The sequence below is a fragment of the Bombus flavifrons genome, chromosome 3 (assembly GCF_040668555.2).
Source record: "Bombus flavifrons isolate JBK064 chromosome 3, iyBomFlav1_principal, whole genome shotgun sequence".
NCBI lineage: Eukaryota > Metazoa > Arthropoda > Insecta > Hymenoptera > Apidae > Bombus > Bombus flavifrons.
The window spans coordinates 2,429,149-2,444,901 of NC_138444.1; the positions used below are offsets into that span (position 1 = coordinate 2,429,149).

General features: G+C 41.2%; 3 protein-coding genes across 11 annotated transcripts in view; all 3 read left to right on the forward strand.

Moving 5' to 3' along the window:
- The window catches only part of LOC138190152 (short-chain dehydrogenase/reductase family 16C member 6), a 150,585-nt gene that overhangs the window by 87,190 nt on the left and 47,642 nt on the right, over positions 1–15,753 (forward strand). The window lies entirely within an intron of this gene.
- Positions 1–15,753, forward strand: part of NfI (Nuclear factor I) — a 65,269-nt gene that overhangs the window by 45,182 nt on the left and 4,334 nt on the right. For 8 of the 9 annotated variants that reach the window (XM_069132680.1, XM_069132682.1, XM_069132684.1 and 5 more), the window contains 3 exons: positions 758–898; positions 4,527–4,670; positions 15,378–15,565. In XM_069132680.1, the coding sequence (XP_068988781.1) occupies positions 758–898; positions 4,527–4,670; positions 15,378–15,565 (473 nt within the window). The remainder of the gene's footprint in view (positions 1–757; positions 899–4,526; positions 4,671–15,377; positions 15,566–15,753) is intronic. The other variant, XM_069132689.1, reaches the window with a different exon arrangement.
- Positions 11,246–15,753, forward strand: part of Lapsyn (Leucine-rich repeat activity-regulated protein at synapses) — a 97,967-nt gene continuing 93,459 nt past the window's right edge. The window contains exon 1 of the mRNA XM_069132714.1: positions 11,246–11,249. The gene's annotated coding sequence lies outside the window, so the exon portion shown is untranslated. The remainder of the gene's footprint in view (positions 11,250–15,753) is intronic.

Genomic DNA, 15,753 nt, shown 5'->3' on the forward strand with positions numbered 1-15,753 from the left:
GATCATACGATGATAGAGGTTTATTTTCTTTGCTTATTATTTTCTTCCATCATTCGATATCCTAGAAATCTAACACGGATCTGTACACATTTCTAAGCGATGCGTTTCTTGTATCTTGGCATGTCCGTTTTCATACGACTGAATCTTACTACTTTACTAGATAACATGCTCGAGAAAGGTATTAATTCTTTCACAGTGAAGGCCGCTGAAAACTGCAAATCGTTAAGATTCATAATCGTTACGACGATACATGAATCATTATGTATTTCCTGTTTTAAAATCTATCATGTGGTCAGTGCATATTAACCAATAGATAGATACATAATTTTATCCAAATGTTCAGATGAAACAACTTTTTTTCAAATAGCGCAGCATAGCTATTCTAGCGTCATTTAAAACAACGGTGAAAGAATTAGTACGTACATATTAGGTCAATGACTAATATTCAAAAGAGAAAAAAGTTAGTGTTCAAATTTCTCTACACCAAACGGAATCGCTTAAATCAAAAAAGAAAGAAAAAAGTATTGCCTTCTGCATAAACAATTTTTACAAAATATAAGAAAAGAAGGGGGAAAGTTCTCGAAGGAAAACGCGCGGAAGTGCGATTTTCTCGAGAATCGAGACCGCAAGAAGACGAACGCGACAAAGACCACGACCAAGACGAAGATTACGACTTTAGCAAGAGAACGACGAGAAGAAGCGGATGACGTACGAAACGCGCTAGGATCCGTAACCGCTAATGTGTGTCTGGTTTCAGCGTCCATACTGCATGACCTCAGCGACATGCAGCCTCAAATAAACGCGATCAAAATAGAGCACCCGCCGTACTACTGCAGCAGCTACACCCCTCCGTCCGCAGCCACGGCCGCGGATCATGCTCAGCCAGCGGCTAGCTTCAGTGAGTTTCAAAACCTCTACGTTCGTCCTTATTTTTAGTGGATGCACACTGTCACCTGGTTCCACCACTAACTTATAATCTTAACGTCATATGTGGGTATTTCGTGTGATGAATTGCAGATTAAGGAGAGAGATCGGAGTTTGAACAGAAAAGAGGAGAGAGTCGAAGGTGTGATTGATTGGGAATTAATGGGTTAATAAAGGAGGAAGAGATAAAGAGAGAGAGAGAGAGAGAGAGAGAGGAATTGGATAAACTGGGATTTCAAACAGACAGAATTAGGATATCGTGATTGAAAGCGTTTCGAATTTAGAGGTTGTGGTTTGGTGGATTATATCAATTGGGAGCATTACGTTGCGGAGGACTGGTAATTGGGGACTTTGTGACTTGAAGCGGCACGAATGAAACGCGTTGTAATTCGATGGCACCACGAATCGGAAGCGTGATTCGGAGCACCGTGAATTAGAAATTTGGTAATTTGAAACGCCACGAATCGGAATCCCTGGAATTCGGCGTTCCGTAAATCGTAGCGCGTTCATTCAAGAACTTTTCCGAGTCATTACGGTACAGTCCTAAGTATGCTAAATCAACATATTCCTATTGGAAACGCTATAAATCAATCTGTTGTATTTTGAAACATTTTACACCGACGCGTTGTGATACGAAGTAGTAGAAATTGATGCCTCGTAATTCAAAGTGTGGCCGATTGACGCCTTACGTATCGAGGCGGCACGGTTCGGCGGATAGTAATCGAAGCCGGCTGCAATCTTGCCGATGCCTTTCAGTAGGTTGCATCGCGAAGCAATCGGTCGCGAAACGATGCGTCACGGAACGATGCATCGCAGCGTGCGCCTCTTCCCCTCGTGTGCACCTACACACGGACCTTGTTTACCAGCCGCTGTTTGCGAAACGGCAGAATTTCACGGTATTTTTATCGTTTTTCTACGCGTCCACTAAAATTAAACCGTTCGAGGACACCGAGCAACTATGCGGAATCGCGTTTTACAGCAGCGTGCATCTCGAATACCTTCGCAAAAGTGCGTCAGACTATGGCCGATGGCAACGTTTTTCAAAACATTTTCCACTTCTCTCGCTACTATTTTAGCTATGTTTTCCTTTTACCAACAATTACCAAAGCTCGACCTTTAAAGTTGTAAGTTAATTAACAAAGATATTTCCTTCTCCCTCTCATATTTTGATTTTTCTTTTTGCGTTGTATTAAAATTCTCCTTAGCATAAACCTGTGCAAGTTATGAGATATAAATTTCCTCCGCGATTTTGTACAGGACAGTATAAAATATCGTAGGACATGAAAAGAGTATGTACGTACTATAAATCTCTCTATTTAGAAAGATCCAAGACACCTCGGAAGCCAAACTGATTAAGCTCGTATTTCGTCATTCCTTTGATTTTATTACCTTCGTACACGATAGGCGTTCAATTTCTCTGAAATATAAATGACTTGGTGTCGTTAGTGATAATGCATACATAAAACGTACCATTTCACAGTGGTCACCAAAATTGAATCTAATTCACCGAGTAGGGCTATTCGAGTAATAACAAATTCCCAGCGGTCATGGATCGAAAGATCCTTTCTTTTTTTTCTCTGTTCCGCGGATTCAGTCTCATCCCGTCGGCTTATCACACGGTCCTTTGTTATCGGGATCTACTTTGCTCAGCGTTCTATAGATCATTTTCCCTATATATTTCTCTCTTTCCGTTTTCTATTTTCTTTCTATTCTCCGCCCCGGCTTTATCGCGCCGCTCTTCTACTCTCTTTCTCTCTCATTCTCCCATCCTCGCCCCTCACCTCTTAACTCTTTCATCGATCAAACGATAACCACCAGCCCTCTGCCTCTATGCACACACGCCACGAAACGGAAGTCACTGGATGGAGATGAAAAAGAAGAATAACTTCCGGCTGAAGCCTTTCGTAGGCAAAAAAGATTCGTAAAGATAGAAGGGGTTGGAATAATAGGAATTCGCGGGAGTAAAGTGTTTCTCGCGCTAATTTGAAGCTGATAAAAGTTACGTTTCTTTGAAAAATCTTATCTTTTTTAGAGATTCCATTGCTATCTTTGTGTTTGACATTAGCAGAAGATATCGCCTCGTGTTCTACTGTTTGTGCTATCCGTATAATTGTCCTTCTTGATAGAATTTATTTACCGGATACTAAGGATCGTAGTGAAGATTGCGGGAGAATTAAAGTAGAAAGTTCGGAACAATAATATAATAACACGATATATGTGCTTCGGTGTACTATATTTCCCTAGCGAAGAGCAAAACTTGTAACTTCATCTTTGTACAACCCTTCCATCCCCCAAAAATTCCGGCATAAAACTTTAGTCCCAAATAGCTTCAATCCACTCCTGTCCCAAACCTAGAACCCTCGACCCACCCTCAAATACCATCGCTGGCGCTGCTACCCCTCCTAGGCCATCGTATCCGAAAGCTTAAGAAATACAAACATTCGAGTCGGACGAAGCAAGAAATACGAACGTACGAGTCAGAAGGCAAGAAGACGAATACGTGGAAGGGGTTCGGGTCGAACGTTAAGACTTTCCAGCGAGAAGCACGCGGAAAGTTTCGACTCTTTGCGCTGGGAGGGTTGCAACGGCGGCGGATAGACGGAATTTACGGACGGAATAAAATGACCACTTTCTCAAGCAAAATACATGCACACACACATATATATACACATACACACGCGCGCACACATATAGACACGAGGTCGAACGTGTATGAGAGAGGGTGAGGACGTTGGGAGTTGGGCTAGAAAGGTCGGGGGTGCAGGAAAAATTCCAGCAATAAGCATAGCTGGACCAGGGCCAACCCCGTTTCCCCCGGTTGCTCCCTTTTTATCATACATACGTTGCCTTTATAGCGGCCGCGGGACACTTGATTGACTGTATTGTCGTTAAATTAACGACTGGCGTAAATATCGTGGTGCCCCGGTGAACGAAGCTAATTTTATTGCCGCGAAACGACCGCCCTCCATTCGAACGTGCATGCAAATCCGTTAACAAGAAGACCGTGTATTCTTGTTCTTATTGTTTTTCTTTGTTTCGTTTGCTATCTAAAGGATCGAATTGTTCTTGACTGGGGATGTCTTTATCTTCAAGGACGATGCACGGGAAGATGGAATCGTAGCTTTAGGATGAAAAGCAGGGTGGAGGGATTTTTGAAAAATAAAAGGAACTTCTTTGTTGCATAAGTCAATCGACGAATTTAGGATTGTTTTAGTTGTCAGGAATTTTTATTTGATTTTAGTATAGATATAGTATAGTAACGTAGTGTGTGAGATTAGCGTAGAGTAATTCTCTCGTTAAAATGATAATTAATAAGAATCTTGTAGCACGCAATTTGACTTAAGTTGCGGTAGAATTTTCGGTTGAATATTCAAAGAGGGAAATATCTCTGTGAAAGAGAGATACTTTTACCTCCTTTGTCAGCTCGTTTGTACGAGCAGACGTGGAAGAATACGAAGTAGAAACCGCGGAGGAGTGGGCGAAGCATATTTTCCTCTGAACTCCACTCTCCTCTCTTTTAACTTCTAATTATTTCATACGTAACCGCTAATCGTTGTGTAATTTTGCAGCAGTGTTTTTAACTTTACTTTTCTGTTTCGTAGGCCCACCACCGGTGCATCAGCTCATAAGGAATGACAAGACTGAAAAGCCCCCTACGGTTTCCGTATCGAGTGCGCCGACATTCTCGCCGGTGCTCAGGCCCGAGGATGGTCACCGTGGAATGGATTCTCCGCACTCGCAGACGGGTATGTGCCGATAAAAAGAGCACATTTATCGAGATTTCTCGTACCTAAGGCCGTGATCATCTTTCCAATCGTAAAAATGGCTGCCAGAGGCTGTCCAAGTGGCTGCCACGGTACTTCAAATGGAGGATCTCTCGAGATCATGATCCTTTCTTTACCACTTTGATGTTTCGTCTGAAAATTTCTCAGTCAAAATATTTTCTAATGACAAGACAGATTGACTAAACGAGTTTTGAATTAAATATGATAGGAAAGACCCGGATGAGCAAAGAATGAGAAAAGGAAATTCTCTCGGAAAATTTTTACTATCTTTTGTTCTCCGTATCTGCAGCTTGATAACTTGATAACGTAGTATTACAAGGATCGCGAGGTCCTCCATAAACAGCGAGCGGTAATTTGTGGTATCTTAACGCGTGGACTTCATCTTTGGTATTTACATGATGGAAAAGTGATGAGAAGGATCTCTCTAGAGACACGTGTCTCGTATGAACTGTTCTCGAATTATCCATTTTTATGCTGCATCACGTAAAAGATCTTTTTCCATAACAAAGATATACGAAAAAATTGTACAAATCTGACTATATTTCGAAAACAGTTTCTAAAGGACTAATCGTCCGTGTACGAGTCTCTGTCACTTCCTTTCAATCCCGAATATTAGTCCAAGATATGGCGTCCATGTGTCAAGATTTGCTCTTCGTTCTCGAAAAAATATTCCTAACGATCCCTTGAAAAAAAAAAAAAAAATAAAAGAAAAAAATGAAATAAAAATACCTTGGAAGCGAGTTTTCTTTTAACGTAGCATTTGATTATGGGGAGTTCACTGTAAGTACTCTGCATACTGGAATGCATACTCGCTAGACCGGAAGTACGGCTAAAGACACAAAGAACACAGAGACTGTCCGACGATGATTGCGACTTCTCGAGCATTCAACCCTTAAAACCCGTTTCACCCCTAACATCTGACATTCCCAAATTTTTCGCTCTCTGTTTTTTTGTTCATTACTCCCGGAAGTTGCCGCACGACAGAGAGTACAAGATCTTAAAATACAAGATCGTCTTGTTCCTGTGTCTCACGCGCTTCAGTACTGTCCGCTTGTTTTGCCTGACGAGTTCACTAATAAAAACGATCCTAACGTAATCGGCGAGCAACGTACGAGAGAACGCGACGGTTCCACGCGTCCTTTGAGAACCGGGCGAACGCCTTCGGAAGCGGAGCGTCAGAAGGATGGTACAAATGATTCCATTGGTTCCATTGCCATTTTTCGCTGCTTCCAACATCGGTCGTCGTTAAAACGATCGCGGTCGGCGTTGTACATCGGTTAAGGAGCTCGGCGCTACGGTATAACGACGATGTATTTCGAATTTTTCGTGTTTTTTGGAAATATTCCTTAAGTTATTCTGAGATCTGTAGATCAAAATTACTTTTTAACATTAAACAAATAAAGATAAAGGAAAGAAATTATTGTATGAAAAAAATTGGCATTTCGAGTGTCGAGTTAATTCTTTATCCTCGATTAGCCTCGTAAGCCATTGAATGGCATATGATTTATTTCGATTAGCCTGTCGTATAATATTTAACAAGTATGGTCGATTTTTCGCGCGACTTTCTGTACTCTATACACTCCACCACCCCGGTAGAAGTGTTCTCTCTGGCGTGGTTGGGGGTGGTTATGCGTTTTTAATGTGCAATAATGTGCATCCTCGTTGCACCGTACGCCGGGTTCCAGTGCAACGTCGGCGATTTGGCGCCTCGAATGTCCAGTGTGCGATAGACCCAAACTGAGCTCAGCCAGGCATCATGTAAGTAAATCGATCACCAAGGATTGCTGGATCTCGATCCCCACAGGACACGGAGAATCGAAACCGAGTAAAACGATCCTCGAGCATTGCGACGGCCTCGCTAACCTACTTCGAACATAATCGAGCAACTGTGATGCGATACGGAAACTGATAGAATAATCTCGTGCAAAGTAGGGTAATTGTGACTCGAGATTGCACGACGTTTTTTCGTTTCTTCTTTATGACTGGCGGAGCAACATTTACGATACAATCGTCTTTTGAACGCATCTGCTCTGTTTCGATGTATAGTGGAAGAATTTGAAACGTAAATTAAGTTTTTAAGTCGATTCTTTAAAAAGTCTCTTGGGAATTTAAGATATGTTGTAATGATTCGAGCGTTCATCCATAAGACAGATTATTTCAACGAAGTTTGGTATTTGTTTAACGCATTGACGGCTACGGTGAACACCGGTAATCCAAATTGCTAGATTTATGCGTATGATTAAAATGCAAGTGATTTCTCCTTTCGGAGCAAGATATATGAAATTCGCGTGGCAGCCAACGTGCTAACGATAAAATAACAATTGATGAGTTCTATTGTCCGGTTCGAACGCTGACGATACTTTTAAATTAGGAGCAAGATGCTTGAAACTAGGTTAGTGGGGCTCGACGCGACTTTTCGGCCAGTCGAACGAACCGCGAGAACGTCCAAGAAACGAACGTTGGTCCTTGGACAACGCGAAAATCCTTGAAGTTTAAATGTTTCTCGTCGTTCCGTCGTTTCGTTTCGACATAACGTTACGTTCGAAAGATCCGATTCCGAACGCGTGAAAGGTATGCTAATAAATTAGATTTTAAAAGTTAATGTCCCCGATTTTATTGGAAAGTAAACGTTCGAAAGGAAATTGAAGATGAGAAAGAGGCGAGAAAATGATTAAAAGGGGATCGAGAGAAGGAGATCCGGAAGGGTAGCGAGCGGAATTTTTCGAACGATCCATGGGATCCGTGATCGATGGCGGCGTGCAGCTGCAAACAGCCTTGCAAGCCGCGTGCAAGCCCTTAATGTTCGCGTGAAAATGACGCGTGATGATCTCTGTTTCAGTCTGAGCCCGAGCGTAGAGAGAAGCTCGCTAAACTCGACTAAAAGGTACTTTGTGACTGGTTATTGACTGTTCTACATATATATATACACTTATATATCTATTTATATCTATATATATGTATATATATTTGTTACGTATAAATTATATAGCGTACATATGTACGTGTATACGTGACACACGGTGGACAAACGTCGTGTGCGTGGGACTAGCTATTGGCGCGAACGTGTGTCAAGTTTGCGTGCGTGGACTGTTTCGAGTAAGCATAGTTTAGAATCCTAAAAGGTATCTGACTGAAAAATCGTAGCAGATACGAAGAAAGTAGAGGAACGTCTCAAAATTACCAACTTCCAAACTTTTAAGTTTCACTATTTTTAAATCTTCAACTTTTTACATTTTTTATTTTTAGACCTGAAACTTTTTGGATTGCTTAATTTCTATATTCAAGCACAAATACGGATTCTCACATATTTGATAATCTTCTGTTCCGATATCGGATGAAATCTTCGGAAAATTCTTTTTACTGAAAGAAAGAGACAAATGAAATAACCTAGAACAGTGCCAAATTTAAATGTCCCCGAACGAATTCAGTCACGATTCACGTTCGCATTCGATCGTCCTATTGGACGGTCACGCACGCAAGTAAACGCACACGGTCGCTCCCTCACTGGCGTTTCCAGGAGCACACGTGACGAACAAACGATATGGGCAAGTGTCAGTGGCTCGTTACCCGCCACACACGCATCCACCGAAGGAACTTCCGGTTCTCTCGATGCCGCGTGTCCGTGTACGCGTATATGTACGCACATGCATCACGATGTCGTATATATACGCTCGAATATTTTTCTATATTGCTGTCACGTTTGTCATTTCTCCTTTCCAGTGGTTGTTTCTTTTTACACTCTACTGTCGTGTCTCTTCTTTTCCTTTCTCTCTCTTTGATTTCTCTATCTTTATCACGAATATTGTACGTACACGATCGGACACGCGTACACACATATATAGACATATACACACATTCGTACACAGAGACACTCGTAAATACGTTGGAACGTTTTACGAGACCTACTCACGCACTCACACCATCACTTAAGCCCCGTAGATGCTCTGTTATCGTCTATCCTTCTGTTTCTCTTTTGTACATTACGTATCGTCGAACTCCCGCCCGACGATCCGCGTCCTTCGTAAATTGCGATCGATCCTCGCGCGAAAATTCCAAGAGTTTCGTCGGAAAGAAGAGCTCACAGTTTAGAGACTCGATAAACGTATCGCGGATCGGAGATGTCTCGGAAGAGATTTCTTCGAATCGAAGAAAATCGCGTACGAATTTCAAGAGTTTAAAGCGCCAGTTAATTCCAATTGGAGTTTCTCTCGAACATTATGCAAAATCTACGTAGCACCGGTGAATTGTTTCAATCGTTAAATGTTGGAAATCTCGCGTTACCGATTCTTCGAACGTTCAATACCTCGTCCTGTTAATCCTTCGAACTTCCTATTTAAAATTCCGAAATCTTCGAATATCGAATATTGAATTTTCGAGTCACCGATATTCGATATCTCGCGTCGTAGGTTCTAAAAGATTTTGCTACGACTAAATTCTTAACGTTATCAACGAGCAATCCAACTGAAGAGCTCCTGAATCCCGGTGGCATCGAAATCGGCGAGCTTCCTTCACAAAGTTTCCGGCCGAATATGCATTCGTTCGGCGCGAGGGTAGGGCGCGAATCGTCGACGCAGCTCGAAATTGCACAATCACGTTCCCACCCCCGAACCAACCCTCCATAGCACCACTATATATGTATATCTTTATATATATATTTCTCAGTGTATATTGGTGTCTCTGCAAGCATTACACACACGCGCGCGCGCATACACACACACACACACACACATCTACTTTCTCGTCGACCATCGGCTGCACACGGACACATACGTACACACGCTGGATTTCGAGGGTGTCTTCGATGCGGCAGGAGACAAATTTGCCCGGCACACACTTCCTCTGAACCCTCGTCGGCGAGTTATTGCAAATTGAAGATCGGTTGGAACGCCTCGAGTTCTGTTTGGAGGACTGCGACGATTTTAACCACCTATAACGTCAAAGTTCGTTCACTTCTGAGTAAAAAGAGAAATAATTATCGATTGGCGATTTTTGATTAGAACATTTCTAAAAACATAGGCGTACAATTACGTAACTTGCAAATCTCGCGACATTACATGGAATTAGAAACGATGAATTCTCTCGAAAATAGTTGTCTCTAGAAAAAGATTATACAGATTTCTGAGATACTAACAACGAAGAAAAGTGTGAGCGTGGTGGTAAAATTTAACATCCTGCAGTATCGTAGATTTCGGAAAAGAAAGGGACGAAGAGGGAAATTACGCGAAAAGAAAGCTAAAAAGAAGAAATGGAAAGATAAAGGGAGACACGTCGAAGACGAGGAGAAAACGGAGAGAAAAACGCAGGAAGTAATCGTTCCTCGCGGCATGCACCGTCGTCGAGCAAACCTCTCGAATGCCTTCGCTATCGATCTCCTCCACGATGTTCGGTTCTTCTCTGCCTCAGACCACCTCTTTTATACGTTATGTTCGCCTTAATTCAATAGAACTATTGCCCAATCGAGCTAAGTGCAGTGTTTAATTTTTTTCAGCTTCTAACGGGCCATGCTACCTCTTTTCAACAATTTATTATCCTTCTGCTCGATTTACAAATGATACATTATCCTCTGATTAGAAAAGAAAACGAATGAAAATTCGAATATCGAAATTAAGCACCGTTCCTTTCGTTGATCGAACGCAGCGTATATTGGATGGAAGAAAATACAGCGAGGCTATATATTAAAACAATCAGCGACATTATGAGCCGTCGAGACATCATAATCGATGTAGCCGCACTTACAGTTGTAAACATCTTAATGTAGAAACATAGTGAATCTCCGAGTGTAAAAGTTATTTGCCAATTAATATATGAAACTTTGTTGGTATCTAATTCTGTGAAAAATTAGCAAATTGTGTGTTTCAAGGACGTGCTTTCCAAATTGTATACTATAAACAATTCTTCGAACATTATGCTACAGAGGAAGAAACACCTCCAAATTAACATTTCATAGTCCTGAACGTGGTTTCAAACTCCTTGTATCCCTCTATATGGCAATATAATCAAATTTGAACACCTGATAGATTTTAAAAGCTCGCAAAATATATATATATGTATCTCTTCCATCGAGAATACGCTAAAACGGCACGTTCTTGTTTCGTTTGTTCCATCTTTTTCTTCTATTTCTTCATGTTTTCCTCTTTTTTCTTTGAAGTTTCCTTTCTTGTTGTTGTTTTACGAGTTCCCTAGTTCTCGACGCTGTTGTTATGGTAGTTGTTGCACCGTGCTGACTCCATCGTTGGTTATTGGTTGGTTTGATGACCGTCCACATGGAAAATGCTTGTTTCACGCGCGATACGAGCGAGTTTTTTTACTGCATTCCCTGCATAGAACACCGCGGTATTACGTCGAACAATCGATTGCCGTTCAAGTGTCCACGAGCTTTGTTCTGTACAGTGCGCGAGCCCTGTACGATTTATTGGTCGTTTCCATTACTCGCTTTCCCTGTATTCTTTCTCGCGTACTCTTTCTATCCCATTTTTCCTTCTCCAAGATGCACGAACATTTAATTTTTCAATTGATAGGTTTCGTTGTAACGAAAGACACGTATGAAACTGACGATTAGAAAGGAATTATAATACGATCCTTTTTTCTTCACATCGAAAGTTTTACGTGTGTTAATCTGCGCGAAACTTTCGAATATCCAACTTTTAAAACTTATGAACGACCTTTCGATCTTTCGATAAACATTTCGGAGAATTAGAATGATCTACGTTGTAAAGATCGACGACTTGGATTTTTTTAATTGCGAAAGCTAACGTAAAAAACTAAAGAATGCCGGTTATGACTGAGAAACTAGTCTTTCGACTGCATGACTTGTTAAACCATGATGAAACACTAGCACCTCTCCACTTTGCGATCAGCGAAGTTTCAACCGGGTCCGGACGTTAGCTAGAAATCGTAGATGTCGTGAAAATACTCTGGACTTTGTCGTTAGAAATAGAAAAAAGCTTTCCTCTCTCAAAGAACTCGCCGTCGAGAAAGAATAGTACTCTACGATTATTTAAAAACAAAATAGTAAAAGAAGATTGCAAAGCATTGTCGAGCAAAAGGATTGAAACGATCCCTTTCCACCCTCGAACGACCGAGCGACAGAGGGATGGAGAGGGACGGGAGAGAGAGAGGGAAGAGAAAGGGCGGAAAATGAAGAAAGTGGACTAATTCGAGGGTCGTGTTTGTCCACCACAGGGAGATCCCCGAGAAATCCACCTGACGTCTGATTGCGATATGGTAAACCGCTGCGTCACGAGGAACCGAAAAAGCAAGAATGTTCTATGTTAGCCCATTATGAGAATTGTTATATACATATGTGTGTTAGCATTCGGTGTTGCATTTCACATAACTGTTTAAATATACCTATGTATACAGTAATGAACAAAAGTATCGGTACAAATCAGATTTTCCTACAAAATCCTCTGTACGTACCTATACAATTTCCCAAGAGAATCTAGTGCCAATACATACTTTTATTCGTCACTATATATACAGATACATATATGCGTGCGACAATTATTATAGATAGATACGTATGTATGTGTATTTTTTTTGATGATAATCACCAGCCATGCTGATAACTATTACGATTAAAATGGATGTATATATGTATGTGTATTCGTAATAATTGTTGCGCCATTCTATATAGCCGCCTGCAGCTGTGTGCACGATTGTTCGCGCAATGCTGTCGTTGGTAGGCGTGCTGACCGTTTTTTCCTTTTTTCTTTCTTTCGTTCCTTTTGTTTACTCGTTCGGTTCTCTTTCGTTTTGGACGTCGAGGTGGAAGGGCTGCCTGTTTAGTTTAATGATTCAATTTCTGGCCGTTCGCTGCAACACCGTCATTGTTCAAAGAAGAATGGAAAAAGGGGAAGTATCAAAGAAATTGAATCAGCTGAATGTCTGTTGTAGTTTCGATGGCCGCGTGAGAGATAGATTTTTCGATTTCAGTTGTTCATTTCGATTATTTTTACGCGTCGCGTCGTTTGGACGATCGACGAAGCTTGCGCTTTCAGCCATATGGTACAGCCATGGTCGAAAACGATTTAAAGGCGAACGATTTTCTACTTCGAAGGGTCTAGATAAATTCCAAATAGAAAAGAAACGTTGATGTTACGTACAGGGATACGTACGATCGATGCCAGACAAGTGTAGAAGTACTCGTGTCTGACTTAACACGAACCCATTCTACTGCCACTCCAAAGATCGTAATATATTCTCTTTACAATTAAACTTTTCCCATCCTTTGCGCACTCTCGATAGAATCTCTTTTAGAAACTATCGAGCCATTTAAGTTCTGAAAATTGCAGAAATAAATTAAGTTACATTTATATCTCGGCTAACGGTTTACTTCCTCATTCGAATAAAACATGGAGTAATAAAATATAAAATAATAAAACCACATGGAATCGTTCATACTTTGACAGATAATTTCTAATGATGTTTCTACGATTCGACGATATCATAACGTTAGTTTCATCTAGGAAGAAAATTGTATCGCTTTCGCGCTGTATCGCACCGACGACTAAAACGCAATCCCCACAATGCATCCCCCACGAAACTAACCAAATCGATAATTCTCTAACCAAACTGGTGTTTTTATATGCCTCTATATGGAAATAAGTACACTCTACGATATTCCTGTTCACCTGTGTATGTATAGTAACATATGTGTATAATATCTATATATGTATATTTTTCTAACGCCCCCGTTTGCCTGTCCGTCTGACTGACCTGTCTGTTACCGATCAATCAAACCAGAGTGAAAAGAACAAAAAAAAAGGAGATAAAAAAGCGAGGATCAATATTTAGCCGATCCAGTCCCTGTCCCCGTGTATTTCGAAGCGTAATTCCAACGTAGTCGTCTAAAAAATCGGTCGAGAAACATCGACTGGAACCAGAATGATTATGAGATCCGGGGCTTGGAAACGGACAGACAGACAGACAGACGGACGGCATTTCTCGCTAACTGCGTAGTACCGGTCTACCTGGTAAGCTAGCTGTCGCTGTCTGACTGTCTGTCTGTTTGTATGTTCGTCTGTGTCTGTCTGTCTGTCTGCCCACCCTGTTACACCCACCTGTTCACGTATTACTACTTTTAAGGGTACAGCCTCGAGTCCGGAATAAAAGCTCGCGATGGAAAATATGCAAATCTTTCCCTCGATGATAATACGTGATACGATGATAAGACAATACGAACCAGAGAGGGATATAACGACAAAACGTAAGAACATCCGGACATTCTGGAAAAATGGAATTTAAGAAGATTTTTAACAATTTTGTAAAGTTCTCGAGACTGTACTCACGTTGAACCGTGCACACCATTATATTATCTCTATTTCTCACTCACTGTCACACGGCTAATGCTCTGGGTATGTCGTATGCTGGATGGATTAATTAATTCATTGATTGATTAATTGACTTAATTAATTGACTTGATTGATTGGTTCAATTAATTTCGAATCTTGATTGAGACTTGACTTGTTTATTGCTCTACTTATCTCTCTCTGTCTCTCTCTCTATCTCTCTCTATGTCGTATTCTATATTGTTGTTGCGATGTTGGTGTTGTTGTTTACCATATACATATATATATATATACATACATACATGCATATATATCATCGCATATATATGTATATCATTGTATTGATGTTGATGTTGTTGTTACCTTGATGTTTTTTTGATGTGTTGTTTAATCGTTGTTATCTTGCTGTTTGATGTTTGTTGTTGCACTATATATCTATATATATTCTCTACATATACCTATATATTCTCTATATACATACATGTATATAACCGTGTTGATGATATACGTGTGCGCGCGTGCTCGGCGACAATCAAAATTTATCATAGAATTGTAGAAAGATGTATGTATATATGAAAAATAAAACCAAAGAATTTGTAAGAGGAACGTGTACGCGCGCGAGCACACGTACACTGGTATATAAATACATGTACATTTCAGCCAGCCAGCCTCACGCTTGGAGTGCCTTATATATGTGTGCATATATATATATATATATATATATATATATGTATATACGTATATATATGTATATGTATATATATGTATGTATATATATACATATATTGTGTGTGTGTGTGTATATATATATATATTTAACACGATCGTTATAGTTGGTCGACCCCCTACCCTCGGAAGTACCACTAAAACCACCCCCTAACAGACTCGCAGCAGCAATCGTTACCTCTGTTTGCTCCCTCTTCTGCTAAGCTCTCGCGTGGCGGGCTCCAACTTTACTAACATTCTCCGCATTAACAATTACCATTACCAAACCAGAGTGAACAACGTGATTGCCCAGAGGCCAGCTTTACCTAATCGCCCAAATTATTCAACGTCTTTCGCTTCTATTAAAGTTCTTTCTCTAAACGGCGATAACAATAACGCGAAAGCTATGTACGAAATAGAGAGAAGCAAGCAAAACGAAGAAGAAGCAGAGGTGAAAGTAAAGAGAAAGTAAAACGCAAATTTCGTCGGAAGATCTTATTAACGGAACAGGAAGAGAGTAATTCGTTCGGTCGAGAATGAAGGAATGAAAAGTGGAAGGGGATGCAGAAACGGAGTCGATTCGAGGAAAGGAACTCGAGTCGAATTTAGGGGGTGGTTTCACCGTGGCCTTGGCCACGCAGTCGGACCATGACAGTGGTGAATTGTGTTTCAGGATTGCACTCTCCGCACGAAGGATTGGCCGGTGGTTCCGGTCAAAGTATGTCCGGGCTTGCCTACTACCAACCGGAGCACCCTGCCTCCACGGGGGTGGTCAAGTATCCCGAGAACGGTCACGACACCCTGTCGGATTTCGTGACGTTCGTCTGCCAAGAGGCCGAGAATACTCAACAACTGCCCCAGGTAGCTTCCGGATCCTTTTTCAACCCGCCACGTTGTCCGTTGTCGTGGACTCGAGCCAGGGAACACCGTTCGTTACCTTCGAGAGGACGAAACGGACAACGGGACGGTTATTCTCCGACCTGCGTGAACGTCATCCGTGTTCCAATCGCCCTGGATTTTTCGAATTCAATTTGTTGTTAGATTTATCG